This window comes from Magallana gigas, chromosome 1 (assembly GCF_963853765.1).
Source record: "Magallana gigas chromosome 1, xbMagGiga1.1, whole genome shotgun sequence".
Taxonomy (NCBI): Eukaryota; Metazoa; Mollusca; class Bivalvia; order Ostreida; family Ostreidae; genus Magallana; species Magallana gigas.
In genome coordinates, this window is record NC_088853.1 from 60,819,902 (window position 1) to 60,830,836 (window position 10,935).

Genomic DNA, 10,935 nt, shown 5'->3' on the forward strand with positions numbered 1-10,935 from the left:
ATATAACTGGAGATGTCGCATCTCTCTGTATCCTACAAATGGACTTGCACACATATTCCACAAGTAAATAAGCATTAATCATTGTTTTCGTCTCATCTGTAAAGTACATTAAACCCGTCGAAATACAGGCACACCATCACCAGTTCCGTGAAGTGAAGAGTTGCAGTTTGTTAACATGGCGACTCTCGATCTCGAGGTGAATTTAACATACTTCCTTTTCCCAGGTCGGGAACCGTGTTTCGAGAAAATTCTGAGGCAAGTAAAGAGACGATATCAGTAGAAAATTGCAAGACTAATTTAATGGTACTTAGGTCGGGAACCGTGTTTCGGGAAAAGTCTGAGGCAAGTAAAGAGGCGATATCAGTAGAAAATTGCAAGACTAATTTAATGGTACTATTTTTATACAGAGTTTGTGTGTTTTTAAGGTAAATCGGTCCAAAACTAGCGCAGATTTTTGTGCGCCGTAAATTGCAGATTTTTACCATGGGAGGCACTGAAGCTCCATGGTCGTCCATCCGAATTTTTTCTTAGTTGTTACCAAATCACTGTATAATCAACAAGGAACAAGAGGAATTTAATAATTAACGGGTAGATGTAGTATAAAGGTCAAATCTGCCATTGTGCTCACACAAGGGACAAGCACTGGAAGCTAAAGAATTATAAATTAGTCATGGTCAACTCATAAAATCCTGATAACTTTAAAAAGCCGCAGAATGCTTAACCACAAAATATTCTTCAGAGTACTAAGCAAGTTAGAAAATTAAGGGACAGAGCAAAAGTAAGATTGACGTTGCAAAGGCCCTGGGCATAAGGGATACAAAGAGGTATTCGTGAAGTCAAACAAGAACACATATAAGCAAGACATGATATGCATTCTCAAGGATGTGGCTTTAACCATAGAGACCACATGACCCTTCATGCAACTCCGCCCAAGAACTGCATGCACATTACCTGAGATAAAACCCCTAACAAACAGGAGCAGAATTCCTACAGAATGGTTCACATGGGGAAGACGTGCGAGATATTCAACGCTGCCTACCAGAAGCACAAACAACAGAGTCCTGAATGTACTTCCTACCTTGAATTTGACTTTGAAGCTGACCGACAAAAAAGAGATTTCCTGGAAATAGACCCTTAAATGCCTGTACTGCAACTTCTGGTCCGAACAAAATAATCTGTAGGAAGAAATGCAGACAGATAGCCGGGGTACAAAGACTGCTTAAACCAAACATAAGCCTATGGGTATCCTTAATGGAAAATTCGATAATGGGGACCACCCTATAAGAAATATTCCTGGCCCTCAACTGTCCAGCTCTATCCTACACCGGACTGCAATGCAGTGGGAGTAATAATGGTCCCATGATGGTGGAGATGGTTGAAGAAGGTAAGAGACGTTAAAGAAAGTACCTGAAGGACACTGTGGAAACTGCGGATACCCACCCCTTACACCCATACCAATTAAAAGTAACGGCCACAACAACAATCCACTATACTGGTATCGGGACAGGAATCCATTCCAGCCTGCACCACAGAGTACTTACACCATAACTAAAAATCTTGCCACTGAGAAAACAATCATAGGTTCCATGCAAAAAACAAGCTTTGTCGTAAGCGTACTTATAACAGCAAATGCACATATCATTTAGGAAAATTCTCAGCAACGGCTGAGACAGCAACGGTACACCCATCGGCTGTGAATACTTCACCACCGAGGAAATCTGTCATAAATTACTTACAGACCTACCCTCATTAGGCATTTGACTACAGATGGAGACAGTGCCGCATTCCGCAAGAGAAAACAGAACTAATTCCAAAAATATCGAATGAGAGACTAACTGATACTGACTTTAAAAAGCATTTTGGTCCTGACATGGTTGCTGAAATCATTGATATAATAGGCCGAATTAGCAGATAACTGTTTTATGTCTCGGTGAAATCCGGACATAATGTAAGGGCGACTTCGGTTCATACTCGAGTACGTACTATAGTTACTAGAGTTGCAACCGAACACCGGTAGTTTCAACCCGAATTACGTCATCTGACCTAATGAACTCTACCTTCTAAAACCCAAGCACGCTGTAGAATCACTCGAGTTCTAAGATGGCGTTGGAAAGTGCAAATGCAGATGTGTAAGTTTTAATTTGTCGCATTTATCTTTTATTATATTGAATATGTAGAATATTTTTCGTTATTATGCGTACATTTTAATCGACCTGCGCACTATCTTGAACAGGGTGGGATTTATACTCAGAAAATTTGACATCTTGGAACATTTATGCATAAATAATTTGAAGTTAATACTGAATATATGACAAAATTTCTTTTGGCCACCTTGAATAAAAGTTTTGAAAGCATTAAATTAGGGTTAATTTTGCTTTTAACATATTCAATGTACCAACTATCACAGAACCAGATTATTGATGTTGACAACTTGACAGTTTAGTAGATTAAAATATGTTAAATGTATTGTAGGGTACACATAACACTCTATAGAGGTACAGAGCAATTGCAAGCAGTCTTATCAAGAGACTTGTACGAGATGGTGAACGACCCTAACTGCGGTAACATTTCTTGATTTACATTAGTGGGACTTTTTGCTAAAATTGTAATCTGGAACATTTTTCAAGTTTTTTTTTAAGATAAACATAGTCAAAATGTAATCAAATAAATTAAAGGCCAAATGCCTTATATAGGATTTAATTATGTTTTGACTGTGTTTATACCAAAAATGACTTGAAAAATGCATTTGGTTTATTTCTGAGACATAGAAAATATAAATATCTGATTAATTTATGTTGCATAAGTACTGTAAATGTATTTATATGCCTTTGCTTTCATAACTTTGTGTAAAACAATAAAAACGAATCTTTTTTAGCTTTCAATTAATTCACAATCTGAATTGTTAATGAACAGAAAATTGCTCTATACTCTGTCCCAAGATATCCTGGATTCACATTTGGCTTAATTGCTTGATAATTATAAATACCTCAGGATTCAAACGATGTTCATTCGAAAGTATGAAAAATTTCCAAGATTTCTCAATTGAAACGCCCCTGTTAGCTTATCAGGTTTCAATCCAATGCTTAAAAGTGTGATGTCTACAGAGATTATTTATTGCAGCAAGCCCGGATGATAACGTTGAAAAATTGCGGATGTATTCCGAATGGAGAAAAGATGTAAACATTCCCCATTATAAATCGCTGTAAGGAATGTGTTTTCGTTCCTGTGAATTTTTCCGAGTGAAAGATGATAGAGTGTCAATGAAAATAAAATATCCCTTTCAACTATTTCAATTGCACTTCTTTCACAGGTATTTGTATTTTTAATAAAAATCGTCCAAAATGTGCTGCATAAATATCTTGGGACAGACTATAGACTAGTATCTATACTTCATTATTTTTTACATAAATATTTCTTCACATTATAGACCCAAATCTTAAGGAGCAGGTATATAAAGCTGCGGTTAACAACAAAACGTCAAGTGACACAAGTAGACCAAGTACAACGTCAAGTGACACAAGTAGACCAAGTACAACGTCAAGTGACACAAGTAGACCAAGTACAAGTAGCAGTAGTTGCTCTTCCCCAGTAAACGGACCTGAAAAGGTAATGAAATAACCATGCATTCCATATTACTTGTATAATTCCTACTGACACTGAATGAATAAATACATGTTTAACTTAATAAAATGTACAGTCATGTTAATGAGAAAATGATTCATAATTTAATTCAACCAATTTGATTCTTAAAGCTGCATGGTCTGATTATACATCAAATTTTATGACTGCTTTTAAATGATGGTTATGCTAGTAATTTGTATTAAAAAAATAGACTTTGCAATAGTTTTCCCATCAAAATTTAGTGATATTTAGATAAAAAAAAATTATTTACAAAATTTGACTTAAAAACAAATGACACAAAAGGGTATCATGTTATTTCGCCTCATATTAAAATTCGCCCCTGAGGCTGAGGCGGCTATAATGGTATTAAAACTATGAAATTGCTATAGATAAAGGTCATAATGTTTTAGCGCATCATAAAAAAACTGTGAACATTTTGTTCACTAATATTTCTTAAGTTTAATTGTTTACAATCGATGCATAACATGCAGATTTGACTAAATCTAATAATTTGGGTGATGAAACTAAACGGTTTCCTTTTCTAAACATTCCCATTATGCAGTTTGGGTTTTTTTTGGTTTTTTTTTTTAGGATGCCCATAGAAATTATTGTATTTACTTTGAATATTTCTAACACTTTGAAGGGACACCAATTTTGCTGGTGTAAATAGGCAAACGTCTATAACTGTCTAAGATAATTTGTTTCGATAGAAAATTATTTGATACAGTTATAATGAAACAATAAGACCATGCACCTTAAACACATAAATTGGGATACAGCATTCTTCTAGTAAATCATTTCCTTGAGTTATATTAGTGATAAGTTTTATATTTTTCGGTAGGTTCATATTTGGAAGGAGTGTGAAGAGAAAGAATTGATCTCCATCAGATCTGACATGAAAGAAGAGTTTGAACAAGTTAAAAACCATGATGTTTTGTGGAATCGGATAACAAAAACATTAAATAACCACAAAGTCCCTGTTAGTTGCAACCAAGTTAAAAACAAGTGGAAAAATTTGAAGAAAACCTACAAAAAAGTAGTGATGATAATCAAAAAACGGGAAACAAGAAAACTACATGGAAGTATTTTGAAGAATTTAATTTACTGTATGGAAATAGAGCTTCAACAACTGCTAAGGTAACATATGACAGTGTAAAGGGGACACTGAACAGTCCACAGTCAGAAGAAAGTTCTGGTGAACACGGTCAAGGAGCACCTGCTTGTTCTGCATCCACATCTGCACATCAGAATACTGGTAAAAGAAAACCATCAACAAGTGTAACTGGTGATCATGAATTAGAGTTCAAAAATCCCAAAAAAGCAAAGTTGGCAAATGTTGTTGACAAATTAACTGCACAAGGCGATGAAATGATCCAAGAAATGCGAAAACAACATGAGGCAAAGATGAATCGCTTTGACAAGCTACTGGACTTGCTAGGAAAAAGAAATTAAATCTGCGTTAATGTATTTCTCATTCAATTACTGTATTCATTCCATTTTGCCCAGCAAATTTTGTATTATTTAATGTTTGTCAAAGGATCAAATTCACATTTTTTAGTTCAATAGTGAATTCTTTTGTTTTATAATATGACATCAGACTTTGTCCATCATTTTTGTGAATTTTTCTTGATGGAAAAAAATGAAAGCTTTTTGGAAGTTTTTCTTTTAAGGAATATTCATTCAATGTTGCCAAGCATATGTTTTGTATATTTAATGAATGGTTTATATTTATACTCCTCGCAAACAAAGTTTCAGATGGTATTTAGGAATCACCTTGTCCATCTGTCTGTCTGTGCAATCGTGTCTGGTCCATATCTCTCTTATGAAGAAACATTGGATGTTCCTACTTTACATAAAGGTCGGTTATGTCATTTTAAAGAAAAATGCATAATTCCTTTCTAGTTTATACCTTGTAATGGAATTGATTGGATCCGAAGCTAAAGTTGACACTGAGAATTCTTGTGATTTGTAAATAAGTATTGATTGTGAACTTTGGTCATTTTTGCCAGTTGAAGGTCACTAAGAAAAATGGAACTTTTTTTTTTACCTTGCTCCGAAGGAGAGTGATTTATTTTTTTACACGTCTGCTTTTCTGTCCGTAACAAACTTTTCGTTGCAGTGTAATCAGATATATCAAATATGATGGCTTCTTATTAACTTATGACTGTTTATTTTCACAATTGAATTTTCGAACAAATTTTTGTCACAGTTTTTTCACCAAGTACCCATTGCAGAGTTTTGAAATTTTGAAACGGACAGCCATATGGTGGGAATGGAACAAATCTGACCTCAATTTCCTGTTAATTTTGACTTTGGTTGTTTATTATGTATTTACATCATAGCAGGGGTATTGGTAATGAGCATTAGCTCACATATTTTTTGATTGTTATGAAAACATAAATATTGTTTGTTGTTTTATTGTTGTTTTGGAAAATGAAAACGTAAACAATATTCATTATTTTATTGTTATTTTTTATTGTAAAATTTAAAGTAATGGTATGAATGCAACTGTCAGTTCCAGCGTTTGAGAGAGACTGTTTCATCAAATACACTTATGGTAGTCCTGCCATAATTTGTAGTCTTCTGTTAATCCCATTCACATCATTTCTAAATAAGTTTGGATAATTGTTTGGATGACCGTTTCCATCTTCCTCAATGAAATTTTCTACATCATCCTTGTGTATAATGCACAGGTTGTGCAAGATGCATCCTGAAACTATGATAGAAACAATATCTTCAGGTTTATGAACAGGTATTTCTCGCGAACGACGAAATCGCCCTTTAAGATGTCCTATACAACGCTCTACAACCTGTCGTCCTGACGATAATACACGGTTGAAGCGTCTTTGTTGTAAATTCAGTCTGCCATTATCCCTGAATGGGGTTACAAGCCATGGCTTTAGCGGATATGCACTATCACCTATGATGAGTTTATCGGGGTCAATACAGCTGCCAGCTTCAGCTCTGGTAAACAGCTCGGAATTCCGCAATACTCTTGCATCATGGGTACTTCCAGGCCACCCAGTGTAGATGTTAGTTAGAAGAAGGGTGTCGTCGCACACAACCTGCAAAATCCCCATTGATATGCAACTTGTATAAAAAAATTTACAGAATTATTTCCGTATTAATACCGATTTTTATTTATACATTTAATTTTTTAAAAATCCTATTTTTTAAAGAATTTTCAAAGAAAGCAAATACCTGAAGCTGCATAGAGGGAAACGATTTTCTGTTTATGTAATCGGGATCTCCTCCAGGGCAGGAAGATAGGCGAATATGTGTTCCGTCAAGGACACCAACTGTGTGAGGAAACATGTAGTTCAGCTGAAACCTTGTAGCAATGACTTGTTGCTCAGCAGAACTTAGCCATCTGATTACCTGGTATTTAAATAAGATAATAAAAACTTTAAATTCTTGTACATGTGTACAATTTGAATAATGTTAACTTCAGAACTCTGCTTTCGAAGCTTTTTGTACATAAGCTGTATTCATTGTAATTAAAAAGTGCTAACATAGTTGTTATCACATTTCAAATTACAGTAATACATTAATTTGTAAGTTCTACTTTTATACATACATTAGCAAGACACTCAATTATGATTCTGCAGGTTCTCCCAATAATTCTATGCACAGTTGCAAGACCAACATTGAAGCACAGGCTAACTTCTCTCATGGACTCGGTGTTAGCCATGTAACATGCAAATATTAGCAGCTGTTTGGTAGGTTCTGTCTCGACCAGTCCTCCACAGTGATCTGAAGCTAGCCTGTGTCCAATGTGAACAAGGATTTCCTCGAACATCTCTCTGCTTAGGCGAAAGTGGTATTTAAAGTCGCATGAATTAAACTGGGGTATAATAATATCTTCGGCAAACCCTGTTATCCGAGGCAAATATGGTCGCCTGGAAGCAAACTGACTCTGGGCAATAAGATGCCCTATTGTCGAATTTCTGAGACTCCAAAAGTGTACAATGTCATGGTCATCGTCAAAAAAATTCTCCAGAATAATATATAGCACACCTAAGGTAGCCATGACAGTACACTACTCGTGTAACTCTAGTAGTCAGCTGTTAGTTCGGTTGAAAACCACGTGTAGCTGTAAACATCCGGTCATGTGATGACCTACTCGAGTGCGTACTCGAGTATGAACCGAAGTCGCTCTAAGAGACAAAGATCATCAGTTAAAGTATAAACTGTAGCGTGTAGTGATGAAAGAAAAGGTTGCTTTTTGGTCTACTTATTTGTGCAGTTAAAGCATTTATATATCGGTTAGCTGCGTCACTTGTCAGTGTCGATCTAACAATTTCGGCAATTATATGTTGTGTGATAGTATATTCCAAATTTGAAAAGACGTTGGATACTTGTTAATTGCCAAATCAAAGGATAACATCAATTACTATTAAGTCGTTCAATTGAAGGTTGGCAAAAAAGCGAAAAGTACTGGTTAATAAAGTACAGCCTATAAAGTAAAATTTCCTTATATTTCGTCTGAATCAAATTTGTTGAAATATAAACAATAGTACATCATGTCAGCTATGACATTTTATAATTGTCTATGGTTTCCTGTTATGGTTCATTCATACACCATTGATATTTGTTTTTAGACTCAAGTCAGGTATAGGTGCATCTATACAGTTATCATAGACATGATATAAAAAAATTCATTTTCTGGTTATTTAGTGCATATGAACATGGGCCAAAAAATTCTCTTTAACTGTACATCTAACAGTAACTCTGGACCCTTCTTGCAATTCCAGAGCATCTCCAACAGAAATGGCTTCAGGAGAAAGGAACAGTCTGATGTCCTCTTCCCATTTCTTTATGAGAACATCTTTGTCAGTGTTTGGGAGCTGTTTGAGCTGTGAGAAAAAGAAGTATTTAAACTTATGGTAAAATCTGTGACTTGCATTTGTTTTCTATTTTTTTTAGGAATTGCACCAAAGTTACAAACCGCTAATTTCACTATACACAATCTTTTTTTTATATCAAATTCAAATGATTTTGCTGGACCTGTTTTATAATTACAAAAAAGTCATAGTTCATTATTTCTATCTTTCAATCAAAATGACAGAATTAAATTTTGTGAACATGTGCATAATTTGTATGGGGGTTAGGCCAGCCTTAAAAAAGTGCTTGTTTGGAATTGCGACCTGGGAGTATCTAGACCCAGGAGGGAGGAAGATCAATATTTTTTTATTTTTCAAAACTGAGGTATATTTTAAAGTAATTATAAATTGATGGAAAAATTAAAATCTCTGTATAATTTTTTTTTATACTTTCTTTCTAATAAAATGTTATCAGTGGGAGGTATCTCAATGAAGCGGCAGGCAATTCCAAACAAACAAGAATTCTATTTTGGCCTTATCTACGGTAAAATGTTAAATACGAAAATCACCATGTCAATCCCTCTGTCTGTGCAAAGTTGGTGTCTGGTCCACATCTTTCTTATGGAGAAACATTGGAAGGTCTTGCCTTACATATAGAATGCTTACGACCTAAGAATGTGTCATCATCTTGACCTAAAGTCATTCTGGCAAGGTCAAGGTCACTGGCAGAAAAAGTGCACAATTTGTATCTGGTCCATATGTTACTTATAGAGAAACATTGGAAATTCTTGCTTCACACAAAGATTGCTTATGACCTGAGGATGTTGCCCATGGGCCTTTTGTTTAAGCCCTTATATGCTTTGTACAAATCTTTTTGATTTAATTGTAAATATGATTGTTTATAATTGTTAAAAGTTACTACTTAATTTGTAGTTGATGGTACTTACAATGGTTCCTCTTCTCATTGTGAAGTTGAACTGTGTTGCATAGAACGAGTCTTCAGCAGTCTTAAGCACTTCACCCGGAAGCTTAGAGAACTTTTTCTTAGTGGATATTATCATCTTACTACCGGTTTTTAGGTTTTTTAGGTTGAGAAGCGTAGTTAGAAAACGGGAGAATTCCTGTCCAGTCCTCGACAGGAACTTCCTCTCCTCCCCTTCCTCCAGCACGACAAAGAAGTCGTAGGTGGATTTCTGAAATTAGAGAATTGAAAACGTTTTTGGTAAGTTGGATATGTTAGGGTCAAAAATGTAAATTTTCAAACAAATTTTTCAGCAACTATTTATTGCAGATGCTTGAAATATTTCGATTACTGATTGATTTGATGGAAATAATTTTATCTTTAAATATTGCACAACATGATTCATATGGGGTTTTCTCAATATTCTTGTCGGAAAAGTCCAAGAATTTATGTTATAAAAAATGTGTAATTCAAATACATATAAAAACTATTTGCCATGTGTAATGAAGTTCTTTTTGAATTTTGTGGGGGTGATAGCGAAAACGACAAACAGTAAAATAAACAAAACAAAATGAATATATTTATCAACAAAACAAAATAAAATAATAGAATATGAAGAGACTCACACTAACACACACCCTCACTTTCTCACAAAGAAAGAAAATATAACTTTAAAAAGTTAATCGATCAACACTGACAACGAAACAACAGTGAATTAATCTTTAACACATTCAATTGTCAGTATCTATATGAAACAAATAAATGCTTTAAACGCTGGCTAAATATAGCTATAACAGTATGTAAAGGAATAAACCAACAAATCAAAATTACCAATACTGTTATATGTAATTTCACAGAAAAAAAAGTAAATTGGAATGTTATCTGTAATTAAACAATCAACTTTATCACTAGGTAAACTAATAAATCATTTAATCATAAAATAGAATTGAAAGATTGGCTTCAAATAATAGCAAAAGCCACCCTAAAATAGTAACCACTGGGCCTCCATAGCACACAAAACACGTAAACAAAATACCCTGTCTTCAGTCCCAGACTCGAAGGTCTCTCACTGAAAAACTATCCACACAGGGCCTCCTGACAATAAACGTTCAAAAACGAGCTCCCGTGCGTCCCAATTGCGTCACGCGCTGCTCCGTTAATAGTACTCGGTCCTACCCCTGCGAGACGATCATGAACAATTCATGATTTTCCCTTGAATGATTCATGAATTATATTCATGAAATGTTCATGAACAGTTCATGAGGATCCCATGAACTTATTATTGGACATTTTAAAATCATGAATTTTTGTTCATGAAAAATGTTGAGGAATATTCATGAATATAATTTTTCATGAATAATTCAGGAACAGTTATATTCATGAAGCTTCATCATTTGATGAATGTCCAATAATAAGTTCATCGGATCTTCATGAACTGTTCATGAATAAGTTTAATGAATCTTCATGAACTGTTCATGAATATCATTATGAATTTTATTCATGAATAATTCATAAATAAAATTCATGAAC

General features: G+C 34.6%; 2 protein-coding genes and 1 long non-coding RNA gene across 3 annotated transcripts; 1 reads left to right on the forward strand and 2 right to left on the reverse strand.

The window, feature by feature from the left end:
* The first annotated feature begins 1,955 nt into the window (after positions 1–1,955).
* Positions 1,956–5,963, forward strand: LOC105346404 (uncharacterized). Its single transcript, XM_011454950.4, has 4 exons — positions 1,956–2,129; positions 2,473–2,561; positions 3,428–3,606; positions 4,463–5,963. Exons 1-4 carry the CDS (start codon positions 2,101–2,103, stop codon positions 4,760–4,762), a joined length of 597 nt encoding a protein of 198 aa, XP_011453252.3. The 5' UTR covers positions 1,956–2,100; the 3' UTR covers positions 4,763–5,963.
* Positions 5,964–6,089: 126 nt separating this feature from the next.
* LOC105346405 (putative nuclease HARBI1) lies at positions 6,090–8,474 on the reverse strand. The gene is made up of 3 exons (XM_011454952.4): positions 7,199–8,474; positions 6,823–6,999; positions 6,090–6,686 (listed from the first exon to the last, which is right to left on the reverse strand). Exons 1-3 carry the CDS (start codon positions 7,649–7,651, stop codon positions 6,174–6,176), a joined length of 1,143 nt encoding a protein of 380 aa, XP_011453254.3. The 5' UTR covers positions 7,652–8,474; the 3' UTR covers positions 6,090–6,173.
* A 265-nt stretch (positions 8,475–8,739) lies between these two features.
* Positions 8,740–10,574, reverse strand: LOC136274028 (uncharacterized). The gene is made up of 3 exons (XR_010712289.1): positions 10,442–10,574; positions 9,392–9,637; positions 8,740–9,166 (listed from the first exon to the last, which is right to left on the reverse strand). It is a non-coding gene; the product is annotated as an uncharacterized lncRNA (long non-coding RNA).
* Between the last annotated feature and the right edge of the window lie 361 nt (positions 10,575–10,935).